The 21,361-nt window shown below is 34.7% G+C and overlaps 1 protein-coding gene across 4 annotated transcripts in view; it reads left to right on the plus strand.

Annotated features, from left to right (window-relative positions):
• PHTF2 (putative homeodomain transcription factor 2) overlaps positions 1-21,361 on the plus strand; it is an 89,636-nt gene that overhangs the window by 34,472 nt on the left and 33,803 nt on the right. For 2 of the 4 annotated variants that reach the window (XM_005862913.2, XM_005862915.2), the window contains exons 3-7: positions 5,835-5,891; positions 11,744-11,813; positions 12,607-12,765; positions 18,756-18,921; positions 20,037-20,201. In XM_005862913.2, the coding sequence (XP_005862975.1) occupies positions 5,835-5,891; positions 11,744-11,813; positions 12,607-12,765; positions 18,756-18,921; positions 20,037-20,201 (617 nt within the window). The remainder of the gene's footprint in view (positions 1-5,834; positions 5,892-11,743; positions 11,814-12,606; positions 12,766-18,755; positions 18,922-20,036; positions 20,202-21,361) is intronic. The other 2 variants (XM_014536980.1, XM_014536981.1) reach the window with 1 other exon arrangement.

A 21,361-nucleotide genomic window follows, 5' to 3' on the forward strand; every position in this document is an offset into this window, starting at 1 on the left:
TGCTCTTTTATAAGACTAGTTTCTCACACTTTTGTTATTAAGATACAACTTCTTAGCTGAAAATTTCTATTTTATAACTCATAGGAAAAGCCTTATTTATTTTCATGATGGGACTTAATTAAATTGATTTTGAGCAGTGGCAGTTGGTTTCCTAACAACTTGCCCCCTCTATGAGAAAATGTATTCAAAAGCACCTAGCTCAGTGCCTAACACTGGATGCTACTCAGATAATATTAGCTTCCATTTTATCTTGATTTTTGTAAATGATGTTTTTTAAAATCATAATGTAAAAGTAATACATGTCTATCATAGGAAAAGTAAATGTAGGTAAGCATAATCAAATCACATTGTTACCCTATTGGTAACATTGTGAATTTTTCCACCCCAAATTAGGATCATATTGTATTTAGTTTTTTTATTGCCCTATTTTTGTGTAACATACCAAAAGTACTTTCTCACATCACTAAACATCCCTTTAAAACATAAATTTTTAATGAGCATAATATTCTATTGTACAGGAATGGCATAATTTATTTATTAAACCCTTCTTCTTACATATAGCATTCATGTATTAAGTGGCAGGGTGTGTGTGTATGTGTGTATTTAAGTCTTCCTGTCTTGTCCTGGGCTTTTGAGAGACATGGTGGTAAAAGGAAAATAAAAACATAACTCAGCTGACTGCTTCTAATACCAATTCAGATATGTCTGTTCTTCCTGGTGTCCCTAATCTAACAATCTAGTTAGCACTGTATTCTGAGTCCCTGAGTCATTGTTCTTACCTTCCCTATTGTCCCCTATTCCCCAAACTCTCCAGCTTCCATATCTCAACTAATGGCTTTGCCTACTATTTAAATAAGATCAAGAGTATTTGACACAATTGTGTTTAACTACCTGACCACCTCAAAATGTTTCAATATTTTTAGCTTTCCTAATTTTACCTTCTTTCTTGAAATGCTTTCCTTGTTTAGCTATTACTATAGTATATTGTTCCAGTTTTTTTCCTACCTCTCTGACTAATTTTTCTAAGTCTTCTTACCCGACTTTAATACTTCTTTCTAGTTAAATATTTATTTCTCTTAATAGTTTGTTCTTGATTTCATTAAGCTATTCTATTTCCCTAGATTATCAGGTTGTCCACATAACGTCCAGCTACCTAGTTTATGCCGCCAAGTTCCAAATTTTGTACCTTCTTAACTTTCTAGAATTCTAGCCATAATTTCTAGCTGTTGTGTAGTTCCAACAACCTTTTTTAAGCCTGTTTTTATTCTCTGCTGTAGTTAATGATATTAGTGCAGCCCCAGATACTTAAGCCAAAAATTGTCATTTTTATCTTTTTCCCATGCCCCCATATCTAGTAAGATACTGTTCTTTTTCAGACCATCTCTCACTAATGTATAGTATAACTAGAGGCCCAGTGCATGAATTCATGCACGGGAGGGTCCGGCCAGCCTACCCCAATGGGGGCTGATCAGGGCTGGGCTGGCCCCGCCCCCAATCAGGGTGGGGGAGCCGATCGGGACCCCAATTGGGCCAGTTGGCCACCACAGTGCATGTCATAGCGACCGGTTGTTCTGGCATATTGGTCGCTTGGCTTTTATATATATAGATAATGTTTATTTTATTCTGCTTTGAATTATAACTAACTCTCTTTGGATTTGAAACTTCTTAAAGGCAGATCCTATCATAACCATCTCTCTGTTGAATTAAAGAATATTCTTCAAGGCTTTTTTCTAAACTTGAGTCAGTGTTTTACTATATCATTAACTAGCTTTCCTTAAGGAACTTGGTCATGATTCATGATTTGATTATATGTATGTGGCCTATTCTTAGGGTTAATGCAGGAAAAGGCGTGGTTTTAGCTGATGCATAACCTGACAGAATATATGGGAAGATTTTAAATGGATTTAGCTATTATTATTTAGTATCTGCAGATGAGACCTATTTTTTTCTTTCAATTTCATTTTGTATTGGTTTCAAATATTCAGCATAGTGGTTAGACAATCATATACTGTTACATAGTATTCCCTTTGATATTTCCAATACCCCAACTGATACCATACATAGTTATCACAATAGTATTGACTGTATACCCTGTGCTTTATTTACGTCCCTGTGACTGTTTTATAACTACCAATTTGTGCTTTTTAAAAATATATATATATTTTTATTGATTTTAGAGAGGAAGGGAGAAGGAGAGATAGAAACATCAATGATGAGAGAGAATCATTGATTGGCTGCCTCCTGCACGCCCCCTACTGGGGATCAAGCCCACAACCTGGGCATGTGCCCTTGATCAGAATCGAACCTGGGACCCTTCAGTCACCAGGCGGACACTTATCCACTGAGCCAGACCGGCTATAGCTGTGCTTTTAAAAAATATATGTATTTTTATTGATTTCAAAGAGGAAGGCAGAAGGAAAGGAATAGAAATATCAATGATGAGAGAGACTCATCAATGGGCTGCCTCCTGCACGCCTCCTCCTGGGGGATCAAGCCCGAAACCTGGGCATGTGCCCTGATAGGAATCAAACCTTAACTTCCTGATTCATAGGTTGACCCGCAACCACTGAGCCACACCGGCTGGGCTGTGACATTAATTAATAAAATTTAGATTTCAGATATACAATTCTGTAATACATCACCTATATATTGTATTGTGTGTTCAGTTTCAATTTGAAGCACCAATTTGTGCTTCTTAATCCCTTTACCTCTTTTATTCAGTCACCCAGCTCCTCTCCCCTCTTGTTCTTTGTGTCTATGAGTCTATTTCAATTTTTTTTTTGCTCTTTAGATTCCACATGTAAGTGAAATGATATGACATTTGCCTTTTTCTGACTGACTTACTGGTATTTTACTATCCATCCTGTCTCAAATGGTATGATTTCATTCCTTTTTTATGGGTGAGTAATGAATGTTCCATTGTATGTATGTACCACAGCTTTTTTTTAATCCACTTGTCTATTGATGGGCACTTGGATTGCTTCTAGATCTTAGCTGTCCTATATAATAAAAAGCTAATATGCAAATAGTTGTCATGCCCTCGCACCCTCGCACTGGGGCCGGGGGACCTGAAGCCGCACCCTATGCCCTAACGCTGAGCCAGGGGACCTGAGACTGCGCCCCAGGGGGCTTGACGGGGGTGGGGCCGACTGGGTCTGGGTCTTACGCGATTTCAAGGTGCACATGGGTGGGCGGTGACTTGACTCTGGGTCCCATGGTGCACCCCAGACTCTGACAGGAGGGAGATTTTCATATACATTTTACTAATTTTCTTTCATCTCTGACACTTCTATTATAGAGAAAGGGCAAATAGCAATATTAAAATATTTCCTCTAATTAATTCCCTTTTAATGTGCACAAATTTCGTGCACCAGCCCACTAGTTGTAAATAATGCTGCAAGGAACATAGGGGTGCATATATTCTTTTGAATTAGTGTTTTGGGTTTCTTTGGATAATCCCCAGAAGTGGGTTCACTGGGTCTTAAGGCAATTTCATTTAAAATTTTTTTTTAGGAAACTCCACTCTGTTTTTTCAGTATGTACTTCCGTAAACAGTATGCTAGGGTTCCCTTTTCTCCATATCCTCGCCAACACTTGTTATTTGTTGATTTATTGATGCTAGCCTATTCTGACAGATGTGAGATGGCATTTAATTGTGGTTTTGCATCTCTGATAATTAGTGATATCAAGCAACTTTTCATATGTCTGTTGACCATTTGTATGTCTTTCTTGAAGAAGTGTCTATTCAGGTCTTCTGCCCACTTTTTTAATTGGATTATTTCTGGGGCTTTTTTTAATGTGTTCTTAATATATTTTTAATATTAGCCCTTATTGGATTATCATTTTCAAATATCTTCTTCCATTTAGTAGGTTGCTTTTTCATTTTGATGATGGTTCTCCTTGCTGTGCAAAAGCTTTGCAGTTTGCTATAGCCCCATTTGTTTATTTTTGCTTTTGTTGCCTTTGCTTAAGATATTTCCAAAATATATATTGTTCTAAGATTGATGTCAAAGAGTTTAGTGCCTATGTTTTCTCCTAGAAGTTTTATGGTTTCATAGCTTATATTTAAGTCTTTAATTCATTTTGAGTTTATTCTTGTCTGTAGTGTAAGAAGGTGGTCTAGTATTTTTGTTTTGTTTTTTTCATGTATCTGTCTAGTTTTCACAACACCATTTATTGAATAGACTGTCTTGACCCTATTGTATGTTCTTGTTCTTTTTAATAGGTTAATTGACCTTATAGGCATAGGTTTATTTTGGGCTCTCTGTTTTGTTCCATTGACCTATATGTCTTTTCTTAATGTCAGTACCACGTTCTTTTGATTACTATGACCTTAAGTATAGTTTAATATTAGATAGTGTGATACATTCCATTTTGTTCTTCTTTTTCAAACTATCTGATGCTATTTGGGGTCTTTTGTGCTTCCATACACATTTTTGAATTATTTGTTTCAGGTCTGTGAAATACACCATTGATATTTTGATAGGAATTGTGTTGAATCTATAGATTGATTTGGGTAGTACGGACATTTTAATGATGTTAATTCTTCTATGAGCACAGTATATGTTCTATTGACTATTATCTTATTTAATTCGTTCTTCAAGTCTCATAATTTCCTGAGTATAGATATTTTACACCCTTGGTTAAATTTATTCCTAGGTATTTTTAAAAAATGTAATTGTAAATGAGATTGTTTTCTTAGTTTCCCTTTCTAGTTCACTATTGGTGAATAAAAGTGCAATAAATTTTTGAATATTAATTTTGTATCCTGCTACTGTACTGAATTCATTTGTCAGTTCTAGTAGTTATTTGCGGGAATCTTTAGTGTTCTCTATATATAGTATCATGTCATCTGCAAATAATGACAGTTGTACTTCTTCCTTTCCAATTCAGATGCCTTTTATTTCATCTTGTCTGAGTGCTGTGACTAGGACTTCCAGTTGAATAAGAGTGGTGAAAGTGGGCATCCCTATCTTGTTCCTGATCTTAAGTGATATGCTTGTAGTTTTTGCCCATCAAGTATTATATTGGCAATGGGTTTGTCATATATGGCCTTTATTATGTGGAGGTATGTTCCCACTTTGCTGACAGTTTTCATCATAGATGGGTGCTGGATTTTGTCAAATGCTTTTTCTGTATCTGTTGATATGATCATATGATTGTTATCCTTTATTGTGTTAATGTGGTGTATCAAGTTAATTGATTTGCACAACTTGGCATCCCAGGAATCATGATGTATCATCTTTTTAATGTAATGCTGGATTTCGTTTGCTAATATTTTGTTAAGGATTTTTGTGTCTATGCCTATAATTTTCTTATTTTATAGTGAGTTTATCTGGTTTTAAAATTAGGATGATGCTGGCCTTGTACAATGAGCTTGAGAGTCTTCCCTCCTCTTGGATTGTTTAGCTAGTTTGAGAAGGATAGGTGTTAGTTCATCTTTGAATATTTGATAAAATTCACCTGTGAAGCTATCCAACCCAGGACTTTTGTTTATTGTGAGTGTTTTTATTACTGCTTTAATTTCATTAATTGTAATAGGTCTGTTTAGATTTTCTGATTCCTTTTGATTCAGTTTTGGAAGATTGTATGTTTCTAGGAAGAGAGTATGCATTTCTAACAAGTTCCCAGGTAATGCTGAAACTGCTGGTCCAGAAACCATACTTTGAGAACCACGGTAGTATAGTATTGATCACAGAAGTTTGAGACAGAACTGAAGCTAATCTGTGCTGAATGAATGCTGAGCTGCTTGTAACGCAAGCAGAGTTATATCCATAGGATGGGTATCCACAATGGTCATTTAATGTAGTGTTGTTTTTTCTTTATTTTCATAGATTGGAGCATATGATCAACAAATATGGGAAAAATCTGTTGAACAAAGAGAAATCAAGGTAATATGTTTATTTCATTTTGTATATTCTAAAACAAAGTTCTGTAAATTGATTATTAACCACATTTTATATAATATCTTTCCATATTCTTTTAAGGTATAAATTAATATTATTCTATCCAAACTTTTAAATGAAGACGGTAAACTCTTTTATGATAGCATAGTTCTGTCTTTACCTCTGATTTTCTTTTCTTTTTAGCATATTTCTATTTCTTGTAAAATTTAATTTTAATGATTATTTTTTTGTCAGCTCTTTTCCCCTTTCACTTGTCACCTTATACTTCTAGTTTGCTTTTCTTCCCTTTTGATGCTGTCATTGCTCTATACAGTTTATTAAACTGGTAAGTGTTACAGGACTTTTCCCACCTGAGTGATCCTGCGCAAATGCTGCTCTTTTTAATTGAGACTTGCTTTTTTTGTGCTACTAACAGAATGACTTGGACGCAAACAGAGCTGCTGGAAATTTGGTCATTTTAAAAAAGAATTTAGGAAAATAAAGCATTAATTAAAATGTTTTTGTAGTAAGTAGTTCCTTCTTGAACATGTAATCACTTAGGCTGATAAGAGATTCTCATAGGCTACCTTGCTAGCATGAAAACTATTGTTTAACTAAATTTATTGTTTCTCAGCAATCACTCCTTTTTTGTGATAAGATTTATATTTTTCATTTGCATAGGTAATACTAATCAGTGTGGTCCCGCACGAGCTAAATTTAATCTGGGCCCAGAGAATGTTACTTGAGTTGCTTGACATTTTCTATTTTGTACATAAAGGCTTACATGAGATTGAAAACCAATGTCTCTCATTAACTTAAAAATCTATCCAAACAATCTGTGTTTAGACAACTTACACATCTGTAATAAAGCGCAAGATTCTTTACCTTTAGTTAATTTTAATTTTTAAACTATTTTCATGAGGAATTAATAGTTAACAAAAATTCAATAAGTACCTACTATGTGTTAAACATAGGGTTAAATCATAGGAACAAAATAATGAAATAGATTATAATTTTGTAGACGAAATACATAATTACAGATGAGACTAATCCAGTTAAGAGAAAGATGTGTAGGTCTCTTTTGGGGAGCTCAAGGGGAAGCAGCTCTGTGAAGGTTAGGAAAGATTTCACAAAGGAGGTGACTCATGAGCTAAGTTTGAGAGATCTTAGGGAGAATGAGGAAATCATTCCAGACAAGGTGAAGAGCATCTGAAAACATACATGAAGGAATGAAAGAGCATGACTCTTGAAGGAGCTTGATTGGTAATAGGTTGGGTGGAGGAGGAAAATTAGGGTAGTTAGAAGTAAAACTAGAAATGAAAATGGAAGTCACATCACAAAGGCAGTCACATCACACTGCCTTACAAGAGTCTAGAAAAAATCTGGAAAACAATTATGGGAAACATTGAAGGATTTTAAGTAGAAAAGTTTCCTCGATTAAATTTATATTTTAACAACTTTGCTAAGTGTGATGGCAAATGGCAAATACTAGAAGAGAAGCAGATAAAGAATTCTGTTTTAGAAATATCCAGATGATACATTGGTGAAAGGTTTGGGAGTCCTCACTATGTAAAGTAAGTGTGTGTGTGTAAATTATATATTCTACACATATAAATACAGCTATAGGAGTGACTGGATTTACATTGAATGATGAAAGAAGAAAACTAAGAATGGAATATTGGGAAAGAAATATTTAATGGATGGGTAAAGGAAGAGGAAATGTAAAGAAGGAGGAAGAGAAGTAAGATATCCATGGTACAGTAGTCTGTAGTCTGGTAAATTGAATTAGTCAAGAGTTGGAAGAGTCAAGCAAATAAAGAGCAGTAGAGAGGTCTAGTAAGATTCCTTAAAATCTTTTATCCTTTTGACAGTCTTTAACTTGCTGGACATTCTTAGCCCTGCCCAGGCCCCGGGACACTAGGGTCTCAGTATCCTGAGGTAATCGCTGCAAGCACCTCTGAGAGAAAGCTGACCTTGAGTTCTGCCCGATGCCAGACAGTCCAGTTTCTCCCTGGATGAGTCTGGGTCCCCAGAGACTCGCCCGGAACTGGAGTTCAGAGCAGTCGGGAGCTTGTGTCTCCCTCCCGATTGAAAAAGACAGCCGCGTCCTCAGTTGCCAGCCCTTTATGCCTGCGCCTCCGTACCTCTGCACTTTACTTCCACACCTCCTCTGAGTCTCAGTGTGCTTTTCTCTTTTCTTCTAGTTGTAGAATTTCCACTCAGCCAGCCTTCCTGTGGTTCTGGATGATGTCCGTTTTGTCTTTTAGTTGTATTTTTGAAGTGGTTGTGCGAGGCAGCAATTTCAGGTGTTTACCTATGCCGCCATCTTGGTTTCTCTAATTTACTCATTTTTAAAAAACTGTTTTAATGCCTATATAGAGATTAAAATAAGGAAGGATTATATTAGTTGTTTCTTAGTGTGCCGACAGGATGAATTTAGGGAAGGCTAAGACCTGTGACTTGTTTCTCAAATATGTCTACCTTTAAAGATAATACTTTAAAATGGTAATTGAAGAATTAAAATAGTATTAAAATTTACTCTTGTTATTTTTAATTAAAAGGGTCACTGTGTTGACAAGCCCAAAACCATTCTTTTTTTTTTAATTCTCACCCAAGGATATGCTTTTACTGATTTTTAGAGAGAGTGGGTGAGAGAGAAAGAAAGATCTATGTGAGAGTGAAACATCAATTGGTTGCCTCCTGCATGCACCCTAGGGATCCAACCCACGGCTTGGGTATGTTCCCTAACAGGGAATCAAACCTGAGACCTTTTGGTGTTCCAGATGATGCTCCAACCAACTGAGCCACACCGGCCAGGGCTAAAACCATTCTTGCTGAACATTCTAGTGGAGGCATATTGTTTAGAGTGTTAGCTAGAGTGTTGCATTTATTCTAAGAAAGTTGGACAAGTATATAACTACTGTATTACTATTAGTATTGATATTTGATTTAAAACAAAAACATTGTACCTGTGATGTAGAGAACACTGTTATTGATTTTCATATATATCAAAGCAGTGAGCAACAACTAAAGAAATCAAAGCCATGAAATTATATTTCTTGGAAATGTTTATTTTTAAAAATTAAAGGCCAAGAGTGATAGATAAGTGTTTTGTTAGTTGCAAATTATTTTTTCTTAAACATTTAGAACATATAACTGAAAGCTTTTACTTGCTGATCACCTTGACCCAAATTTAAAATTAAATATGGCATTTCCCCTTGGTTTAGACTTAATAGAGTTTTAAAGCTTCAGCAGAAAGAACTAGGCTATTTTATTTTAAAGTCATTATAGAGGAAAAATGGCATGGAAGGAACTAAGGAGGATATCCAGAAAGAGAAGCTGATGGTTACATTCTTTAATGGAATGTGAGTGTTATGATAGTTCCATGCATGGGAGTCTAAATCATTAAACAGGATTATTTTCTAAACTTAAACAGTCCTTTGTAGCTTTTTGGCCCAACATTATCTGCGTTAGTATATAACAGGCTTTCAGCTTTAATGGCTATTCCCTCACCCAAATTAGTCCATTATATCGAGGTTTTACTGTATTTTTAAAAGAATGTATAAAGACAAGTAAATTTAAATGTTACTGTTTTCAAATTTGTTGGCAGTAATAAAGGTAAAGTCTCATTATAAACATCATACCAAATCTAAATAGTGCTCTATAAATGAAATTTTGTTAAGTGTATGTATTATTAGAATTCCTTTCCAGTTTGTAAAATATCAGGAATGTTTTATAGTTTCAGTCAGCCACTTTTTCATGACATTAAAATGGGAAATGAAGTACAGATGAATCGATTCTCATTATTCACAGTAGTTATTTTCTGTAAAGTCACCATGAACACTGAATTAGCGAGTACTGATCATTGCTCCTAGGGAAAATATAGAGTTAAGTTCCTACAAGCCGCTAGTCACAACCCTTCATCAACTAATACATGATCTTGTTTTATATATCTTTCTGTTGAAAAAATCCTTATTTAATATGTATTGTTGATTTCATTAACATTGAACTCATGCCCAACAACACTATAGCTATGCCTGAACAGAGCTTATCTTACACACATTTTCTCAGAGGCACATCACAGCCTTCTTGTACTTAGAAGCACTAGACAAGTACTTCAATACTATGCTTGGGGGCCATTTTAAACAAAATTATCAATATAAAGCACGTGTGCATGCGCACGTACACACACTGCACTGAACAGACTGTGAAAAGGACATTTAATTACAACATTGAAACAAGAAGGCAGAGCATTGCCATGTTTGACCTCAGCTGGGAATGTGTGGGTGATTAAGATTTTTTGCCTCCGTCTTTCGGCACATGTCTGTAAATGACTGCAAAAGCACAGCAAGTATTGATTTTGGAATACAAGTAAATTTTAATGAGTAGGTGAATTTGCAAATTTTGAAACTGAATATGAAGATCAACTGTATGTAAAATTATAATGGATATATCTTTAATCCTGACCCTTTCTCTTTTGTTTTTGTATCTTTGTATCTCTGGGTTGTTTGTAATTTCAGATGAACAGACTATTTGCAGGGGTTCAAAGGTTAATTGCATCTTGAATTCAGGGTACTTTGTTTAAACATCTCAGTTAATTCTGAGCTCAAATGCTGTCTTCTTGTTTGCTTTATCAGTGGTTCTCAACCTTCCTAATTCCGTGACCCTTTAATACAGTTCCTCATGTTGTAGTGACCCCCAATTTCATTGTTACAGATTGAACATAATTAAAGCATAGTGATTAATCATAAGAACGATATGTAATTATATATGTGTTTTCCGATGGTCTTAGGCGACCCCTGTGAAAGGGTCGTTGGACTCCCAAAGGGGTCGCGACCCACAGGTTGAGAACCGCTGCTTTAGATGCAAACAGTACTTAATCAAATTCTTACTTTAAGTGGTCATTGTTAATTACTTGGATTTGGAAGGGCCAAACAAAGCACTGAATAGTTATTACTTGGTTAATTGAATGAGTAATCAACAAATCATCTAAACACTATGTCATCTATTAGCACTTGGCTCCTGAGGAATTTAACCTAAGCTCTTCCAATCTTAATATCCTAGACTTGTTATAAATTTATTTTTTCATAGTCCCCCCGCCCAGTAATTTTGATCTCCAACCTTACTTGCATTTCTGTACACTGACAGCAAAAACTTAATCTTAGTGTTTAGTAATTTCAAGTTTTAAAACTAATTCAATTTGTGAGTCCTGCTTTCCCTTCTTCCACCAACTGGGCATGGCCTCTAAGTTCTGATTTGATTAGGTGGCATTGTGGTCTAGTTATGCATGTGAACATAGTGGCATCCCTGAGATATGCATCGTTCTCTCTGGGTCTTAGCTGATACCACTCCTACATGCTGGCATCTGCTGAGAAGTCTGCATCCCTGTCCTCAGCTCTGTGGTTCACTGCTTTCTGCAGCAACACCTGCAGCTTCGCACCTTGAAGGTCCCTTCAGAGCCACTGCTCCCCCAGCCAGCCTCAACACTCTCCTGTGCAAATCTGGGCCAACGCAGGCTATCTCAGGCTGTACATTCAAATTGATTGGTAGCAATCGTCTTTGTTTTAGAATTTTACTTTATCTTTTTTACTTTTTCTAAATTTATCTTCATGGAAAGATGATTTTTTTCTGCTCTTCTGGATTTAAATACACATATAGAATTCTAATACTATTTGTATTAGAACGTAATGACATAATGTTATTTTAGTTTTAGGTGTACAACATAATGATTTGATGAAATGATCACCACAATAAGTCTAGTTAACATTTGTCCCCATACATAGTTACAAAACTTTTTTCTTGTGATGAGGACTTTTAGGATCTACAGTCTCACCAATACTACTTTTAATATATTATAGGGACTAAGGAATAAACCAAAGAAAACAGCGCATGTGAAACCAGACCTCATAGATGTTGATCTTGTAAGAGGTGAGCCTTGGATAAATAAATGCTTAATGCAATTAGAAATTGACCTTGTAGAAACAATTCAAATGGGTTAGATATATATGTTTGTAGAAATAAAAGTAATGTGAGCTTAAATGAAGGCAGAAAATCCATAAAAAGCAGAAAATGGAAGCATTTAAATACCATTGACTAGTTTTTCCTCCTGCTAAAGATCAATACAAGAAGTACATACAAAAGAAAAACATCTCATGTTTGCTTAGCAGGCTATAAGGCCTGGTTATAAAAATTAAAGTGGTAACATTTTTTAAAATTTTATTTAAACTAGAGACCTGGTGCATAAATTTGTGCATGGGTAGGGTCTGGCCGGCCCGCCCCAATTGGGGTGGGTGGGGCTGGCCAGGGGAGGGGCCGCAGGGAATTGGCTGGCTGGCCCCGCCCCCTGGTTGAACTCCTGGTCCAGGGGACAATTTGCATGTTAGCCTTTTATTATATAGGATTATAGTTGACATACAAATATTGTATTAGTTTTAGGGGTTAAAGTGGAATTGACATTTGAATATTATCTTATATTTATAAAATATATAGGAGAAATTCTGTTATTTCAGTTAAAAGTTGTTTTCAAAGTACCTGAGTTAATATGATAGCATGAAGAATGTTTTTTAAAGTTGTGTTACCCCAAATTGGACATTTCTTACTCATAGCATAGTATAAAATAAAATAATACATTTTATTTTGTTTTTCTTTAAATGTTGAAGTTTTTCTCTAAGGAAATTAAGACTAATAAGTATACTCTGTTGTCTTATTTTACTTTTCTCAGGGTCTGCATTTGCTAAGGCAAAACCTGAAAGTCCTTGGACTTCTCTGACTAGAAAGGGGATTGTTCGAGTTGTATTTTTTCCCTTTTTCTTCCGGTGGTGGTTACAAGTAACATCAAAAGTCATCTTTTTCTGGCTTCTTGTCCTTTATCTTCTTCAAGGTACAATTAAATGATAGAAATGCATTTTGCTTTTAACTTTCAGGATATTACATTTTTAGGATTACCAAAAGCTTTTAAAAAAACATACCGTACTACTGAGTATAAAGGTAAATATATATTGTAATATTTCACTTAATAAGACACTGGTTTATATTTAAAATGCTTGAGAAAACAAAGCAATTATTTTCCAATATAATTTTGTGAAAATTTGAATCTGTGGTTGGCTAAAGAAAAAAAAAGTTGAGAAGATTTTTAAAAATTAGAAAGTCTCTTCAAAATGCACCTCTCACATATACATACCACACAGTCGTTTTTTTTTTTATACAAGTTCATTTTTCCTGCCTCAGCCAGTGATCTGAAACTGTCCTCATTCTGTACTGAAATTGTGCATACCATGCATTATTGTAATTGCTTTTCACAGATTCTTATTTCTCACAACCACCCAGTGAAGTATAGGTTCTATTACTATGCCTAGATTATAGACATGGGATCCTGAAGAACCTGAGGACCCAAAGTCACACAATCACCAAGTGTGGTAGAGCCCAGGTTTCAAGTTTAAACTATCTGACTTAGAGCCACATGCTTAACAACTGTGTTGCACTGCCTCTCACCACAGCAGCATTCTAATGTGCACTCATAGACTGCATACTATACTGTACAGTGCATACTATACAACACTCTAAAGCATTTGGAGTCTTAAAAAAGAAACCACTCACATTCCATCACTCTAACAAAGCAATGATTATAATTTGGTTGGTACTCTTTCAGTCTTTTTAATGTCTTTTTTAAAAACACGATTATAATCCTAAAATGATTATTTAAACATGTTTTTACTCACAAACTCTAAGTAAAAGATAAATTTTTTTAAGTAAATGAAAATATAATAAAAACTACAGATTTTTACTTAGGTAAAGCTGTTTCCTTAAGCCGGGTACACATCTTATATACATAAAAGAGAGTGAACTATGACGATTTTGTGATTGTTAAGAGTGTGTGTGAGTGTGTGTGTTTCTGATTAAAGAAATTATACATATTCATTACAGAAAATTTGGAAAATGTAGGAAAAACTGAAGAGAAAAGCCATCTATAATCTTGCCTTTAAGCTTACTTTGCAACGTTTTTTTATATAGTTGAGATTATTCTGTGTAAATGATTGTATTTTTATTTTCTCCTTTTGTCATAACAAGTATCAGAGGCTTTATAAATATAATTTTAAATTATTAGAAAATACCCTGTCAATACCCTACAATATTGGGCATTTAAGCTTTTTGCTGTCTTTTGTTAATATAATTTATGCTGAAGTGAACATACAGTTTGTGAAGTTTTTTTATACTTTGAATTACTTTCTTATGACAAATTCCTAGAATGCCTGCAATTAAGTATAGGATTTTCATATAGCTTGTCACTGCTTTCAAGAAGTTGACCTTTGTTGTTGCTAAGTATAATACCATTACACTATATGCTAGTTCTTCTAAATGTATTTTTATCTTAATTTTTATAGAGTTACTTCCTTGTGTTTGCTTTGCTCACAAAAGGATTTAAGAGAGCGTAATCTTCTAATGCTTTCTAGCTTACCTAAAGGAGAAAGCTTTATTCTAAAGCAGTCAGAAAGTGCAGTTACTTATTAGAGTAATAATTAATCAGTACCATTAATTGTAATTACTGTGCATTATCCTTTTTTAATACCATTGCTTTCTAGTTTTCAGTGTAACTAGTTTTTCACAAAATATTGTGTCTGAAATTTACTCACTGGCTTTTCTAAGCTAAATAGGAAACACAGGTCAGATCAGGCATGAAAAAGATATTTTTTAGTTCAGAACTTAAGTTTAACATTATGTGTTCATAAAGCATGATTACTGAACATTCTCTTAGTATAGCTTAAAGAAGTGACTTAACCTGATCCAAATCACACAGCCAGTGACAAAGTCTTGCTATGACCATAATGACCCTCAGCAGTTTGCTGGTACCTTTAGAAAACCCTGGGCCTCCATTTCCATGCATATAAAAGTAGGATGCAGCCTGGGTGGTGTTGCTCAGTGGTTGGAGTGTCAGTCTGGGCACTAAAGGGTCACTGGTTCGATTTCTGGTCAAAGGCACATACCTGGGTCTCTCTCACATCGATGGTTCTTTTTCTCTCTTTCCCTCTCTCCCCATCTTCCCTCCTTCCCTTTCACTCCCTTTTTAAAAAAATAAATAAAAAATCAATGGAAACAATATCCTCAGGTAAGGATTAACAAAATAAATAAATAAAAATAAATAAAATTAGGGTGCAATACTCTGAGTTACATCTTCATTCTCTGTCTAACCCTTATCTTCCCAAAGGTAGAATCATGTGCAATCAGATTTGGTTTTATATAACTACATATAGTATTTTTACTTTAATTACATGCCTTTTAAGTATCTCAACTTTATATTGTCAGCTCCATTCCTAATTTTTGCTTATATAATTTCTTGCCCAGATTACTGCCATGAGCCCTTCTACCTTCTCCTATCCATTTACCTTTTAAATTACAAATCCAAACTAGCCACTTAAGGTTTAAATTGTTTCCTAGTTATTATCGACTTCAAGATATAAGACAAGTTTTTCAATCAATCTCTTGTAGTATCTCTCCACAACTTTAACCAGACTAAATTAGCTCTTTGTTGTTTCTTAAATATTTTGTGCTTTCCCCCCCGCAATATACCTTGGACATGCAACTCTTCTTTGCTTGTGTAGCTCTTTCCATTTCATTTACCTACTCAACTCCTGTTTGTTCTCGCAACGTTAGATTAGGCATCAGATATTTACCTAGTCGGCTCCTGTTTGTTCGCTCAAAGTTAGATTAGGACCTTCTTTCAGAATCCTTTCATAACCTCCCAATTTAGTTACATCTCTTTCCTATGTATATTGTAGAATTTATCATAGGTATTCTATTAGTTTGCTCGGGCTCCCATAACAAAAATACCACAGACTGGGTGGCAACAACAGATTTTTATTTCTCACAGTTCGGGAGGCTGGAAGTCCAAGGTTAGGCACAGGCGCCATCAGGGTTTTACATGGCTGCCTTCTCAGAGGGCCTTTCTTGTGTGTGTGAATGGAGAGAGATCTCTGGTATCTCTTCCTCTTATAAGGATATCAGTCCTACTGGATTAAGGCCCCAACCTTATGACTTCATTCAACCTTTTCTTTTATGCTTATAGGTCCTGTCTGCAAATATAGTCACATTGAGAGGTTAGGGTTTCAACATATGAATTATGAGGGTGGGTACAAAATTCAGTTCATTATAGGTGTTTTAATTGTTTCTTTATATGTCCCACTTCTTCCCCTCTAAACGGAGGAGGAACAGGGAATATAGACTGTGTTTTACTTGTCTTTCCACTCTCAATGTCTAACACTAGACACTAAATCCTGGAGTGACAGGCCTAAAAACTGAACCTTAGAAATTTTACATTCCTGATGATTATCCCTGGAGTTCTGCTTGGCCAGTAGATGACGCCCTGCCTTGGAACTACTTGTGCCCGATAAAGAACATTTTGTTTCAGTCGATCTTTTGAAGAAATCTCTAGAAGTCTTCAACAGTACAGTCTGGTTCATAGTACTTTATTAAATGATCAGAGAGTACAACAAAGAAGTGAATGTTTTCTCCTTATATCTTCAAACCCTTAACTGAAGGAGGAACAAAAGGAAGGAGGTGATACCAGAGCCACTGCCTCAGGAACTGAGGCCATGGGAGGGACATGACTACTTTGAGAAAGAGGAAGGGAGAGAGAGAGAGAAACATCAGTGTGAGAGGGAAACATCAATTGGCTGCCTCCTGCACACCCGCTACCAGGGATCGAGCCTGCAACCCAGGCATGTGCCCTGACTGGTAATTGAATCAGGAACCTTTCAGTATATGATACGATGCCCAACCAACTGAGCCATACCAGCCAGGGCCCCCTTCTCCTTTTCTAATGTTTTTTTATTGGCAGGATTTAACAGTATATGACAAGATCCTGTTGAGATAGAAAATACAATTTTTAGGTTCCCAGCCCTGGCATTACAGAAAATGGTCATAGGACTGAGACATAAATAACCAAGAAGTTATATCAAATCTGAAGTTCTTTAAGATGTTATTCTTTGTGCCTAAAATTCTGAAATTAAAATACTTTTAAGGAGTATTTACACCCCCCTCCATTTTAAAGATAGTTAATAATAGCTAATAAAAGTACTGCTTATCGATGGTAATTACACTTTTCAAAGTGTTTTACATGTATTACTTCATTTGAAACCTATGTAGCTATATACTGTTTTTGTATAGAGGAATGAACAACGCTCAAAAATGTTAAAACTGGATAAAGGACACATTAGAGTTCATATTAAAAACAACAAAAACTATATTTTTCGAAATTCCAGACTCTATTATAAAACAACTAGAGAACTTCAGTTAAATTCCAGGGTAATTCATAAAGATGATTGACATTTTTAAAAATTTAAGTTTTTTTCCTTTTCAAAGAATTTTACTACTCAGGAGAATATAAAGCTGAAATTTTGTTGTATGGCACTTCTTAAACATCTTAAATGATAAAGTGGTGTTTTAAGCTTAAATCTTGGTATGCTAGGCCAGGATTCTTTCAGTTGCAGATGACAGAAACCAAATGCAAACTAGCTTTTGTAAAAAGTGTTTTTTGTCTTTACTGTTTATCATAAAAATTTTCAGAAAAACACCCAGGAAACTAGATAGACCTGTGCAGAAACCAGACTGACCATATGTTCCAATTTGCTTGGGACTATCTAACTATCAAAGTTGACTTGTGTTGTCCTTACACTTTTATTAACAGCTCTCATCTCACTCTCAAAAGAGTCCTGATTTAGATGATAAGATACATAGTCACTTTAAACACCCATATGCCCATCTCTTTGATTAAATAATTAACATTTTGGCATATTTACTTAATCTATTTTATCAAAGTAAATTATGTACATCATGGAATTTTACTCCTGAATGCATTAGTATGAACCCTTTCTAAATATTACACAATTACATTATAATTATTACACCTAACAAAATGAAGAGAAATCTAATACTCAAATTCTCCAATTGTCCCTAAAAAGAGTTAGGTATTCCTAGGCTCTTGACTCAAGTATTACTGGATCTAGAGGCTTAGATGATGTCTTCACTTTTTATGCAGTCCCTGATACTTTTCTTAAACTGGTCTCATTCTTAGGAAGGCTTTTTTTGAGTGATGGCTGAGGTGCCCCTGTCAATTTCTTATTTTCATAGTCCTTAGGGTTTTATCTAGGAGAAAGGCCTTCAAGCACCTCTGTTACTCCCTGTAAAAGATTCTGATTGGCCCTGCTTAAATCACATGCCCATCTTTTTATTAATTACTGTGCCCAAAGTTAAGATTGTGACAAGCCTAGATTACAGGTCTATCCCTGAGGTAGAAGAAATAAGACTATTCGATTGACAGATAAAAGAAGCAAATTCTCAAAAGGTAAAGAGTTTATGTCTAGAAGGCTTAAGGGATGCTGAGAAAGCAAAAACAAGATTTCTTCTTCATGTGGAAATGATTAGCAATAATGGGTGTTCAGTGGTTTCCCTGAAAAATATGTCCAAGTAAATATATGTTACTAATTTTGAGTAGACAGACCTCTGTTGAAACGAAGCTCTTTATGCCTTATCATAGACTTCTGTGTTTATTAAACAAAGAAATAAGTGCACTTGAGGTTAGTATGGCTCTATTGCCTCTCTGGGATTTTAACAGGAGTGGCATGAGATTCATATGCATCTAGTTTTCATTGTGGTTTTAAGGTGTGTATTTTAAAGACCATGTTGGGTGTTATCTTGTTCCAAGAGTTTATTACTGAACAGCAAGCATGGTTAGTCTGAAAGAGCTTGTCTGGAGAAACATTTAAACTTATTTAAATTTAGAAAAATAATCTGGCAAGAAGCAATGTTAAAACAATTTTTAAAGATTTTAAAGAGTGACTATCAGATCTATAACGTGTTTTCTTTCTCGTTTTGTAGTTGCCGCAATAGTATTGTTCTGTTCCGCTTCCAGCCCACATAACATACCTCTGACAGAAGTGATTGGGCCGATATGGCTGATGCTGCTCCTGGGAACTGTGCACTGCCAGATTGTTTCCACAAGAACACCCAAGCCGCCTCTGAGTACAGGGGGGAAAAGAAGAAGGTACTGCCTATTTAAAAATTATCTTTTTTGTAGATTTCTATAATTTGAATCTATAATTATTCTTGGCATCAATAAAATGCTGTCTTGTAAAGTTACTCTTTCAAATAAATCAGTGAGCTTCAGAATCAGCTACCAAATACAATTTTGTTTTCTGTATTTGCTTCAAGGTCATTTTGAGACCACACACCTGCTTTGTTTTTATTTTCTTTCTTAACGCTAATTTCTAGGCACCTAATATCAATGTAGGGAATATATGTTAGTTGGAGTTGCTAATAACTCCCCCTGTTTAAAAAAGTTTGTACTTATAAGAGGCTTTGCCAAAAACAAGAACCAAGAAAAAATTTCAGCTAAATTTTATTTATTAAATGCTATTTGAGCCCTGGCTGGGCAGCTCAGTTGGTTAGAGCTTCATCCTGTGTAATAAAGTTTGCAATTCCTGGTCAGGGCATGTGCAGGAGGCAACCAATTGATGCTCTCTCTTTCTCTCTCTAAAAAATAAAATAATAAATTAATAAACATGTCCTCGGTGAGGATAATGAATGAATGAATGAATGAATACGTGCTATTTGAAACTATTTAATATTGCCCCTAGGTTAAGTAAACATAGCAAGTCTCACTGGCCACTCTGTGCAATGGAGTTCTGTTTGAAGGGTCTTTTGGAGCAATTCCCGTTTTGAATATTGTTGCTAAGAGGTTATGATATATGCAGATTGGAGGTGTTAAAATTTAAGCCCTTTTCATTTTGAAAAGATAAATAGATAAATAGCACTGCTAGTCAGTTAGATTATAGTTCTTTTATTCAAATTTTCTTCCTCACCTGCAGATAAGTGGCATTCAAATGGGAAGAAATATTTTTGTAAATACCTATCTAATGTGACCTTACAACCTAATATTCACTGACTGTCAGTATAAGCAAGGAACAGTATCTTACCATTTATAGAAATTGGTCTTAAACATGTACTTTATGTTTGGGTTAACTTTCATCAAGTAAATTTGAATTTTATTGTGCATTAAAATTCTTGTGTTTGTGTTTACAAAAATTTTGAACATACTAGCGAGAAAATGGTTGTTAAAATTTTAAAGTTACTTTCCGTTCTTAATCTCTTCTAATGAAGGAAATTAAGAAAAGCAGCCCATTTGGAAGTACACAGAGAAGGAGATGGTTCTAGTACCACAGATAATTCACAGGAGGGAACAGTTCAGAGCCACTGTACAAGTACCTCTTACAGCGTTGGCGCTGTCTTCAGAGATCTTTGGCATGCTGCTTTCTTTTTATCAGGGTTTGTATTTATTCAAGATTTTATATGGCATAGAGCACTATCCCTTTTCTGGCACTTCAGTCTCAGGTAATGAATATTAATGACTTTACATATGACAGGCCTATTACAGATTTTGTTTTGATCAATTATAATCTATAGTTAATGAAAAATAGAGACCATAAAGTTTGCTTTGGGATATATGTAAATATTTCTAAATGATTATCTACCATCAAAGTATATTTAGTTGGGTTTCTAAATTTTAATTTCTTTTGTGATTTCTCAGGTCTTACTTCTATTAAATTGGTTATTTTTATTAGTACTATAGGTCAAATTGGCTTTACTAATATGTCATGAGAATTGCATGATATTTTAAATTTAAACCCTGCCTCGGTTATCTAAAATTGTCTGATATAAAACATATAGGCATTTGTATTTGAAAGAATAAGTTATATACTATAGGATGAAATTCTATTTTTGTGTATTGGGTTTTTGTATAGTTTGTACCACAATGAATGTTTACCAAAGAAGGAAATGTGATTATATCAAATTTCAAAAGTAAATTAAAACTAATTCAATGTTGTATAATTATTTTGAATAATTAATTCAAAAACACTTAAGGGTTATAGTACTAGTGCACATATACACATAATAAATTTGAAAGGGGTTAAAAAGCTATGATCAAAATAGTATACCTGATAAAAGTTGCTAAATTAATAAATCAAGAAAAGAGATACTACAAATAACTAATTTGGTCACTTTTGTTAACTCCTCTATTAATACTGTTTCATCAATATGTGATTGTGCTCTTATGATAAAGTTTACCATGCATTACATAATAAAGGAATTATATCCTGGGCATATTTTCATTGATTGTAATTTTGGGGAAAATTCTCCAAAATTTTAATAGTTTGCAATAACATTGCGTAAAGTTGCTTCCTCCAGAGAAGATACAGGTTCAGTTTGGTTTTTAACTTGCATTGGATTCTATCTGTATCTCTCTTAGTCTGTTTTAATTATTTATTTTTAAATAAATAACTCTGTTTTCTAACAGTAGGATGTAATGGTTTTATCACTGCAAAGCCAGTTTCTTAAACATTTCTCAAGAACTTTTAATAAGCAATTATAAAAAAGCATATGGACATATTTTCCTTTCGGGGAATCATTTAGCTGTTTTGGTTGTC

The sequence above is a fragment of the Myotis brandtii genome, unplaced genomic scaffold, assembly GCF_000412655.1.
Source record: "Myotis brandtii unplaced genomic scaffold, ASM41265v1 scaffold17, whole genome shotgun sequence".
NCBI classification, from domain to species: domain Eukaryota; kingdom Metazoa; phylum Chordata; class Mammalia; order Chiroptera; family Vespertilionidae; genus Myotis; species Myotis brandtii.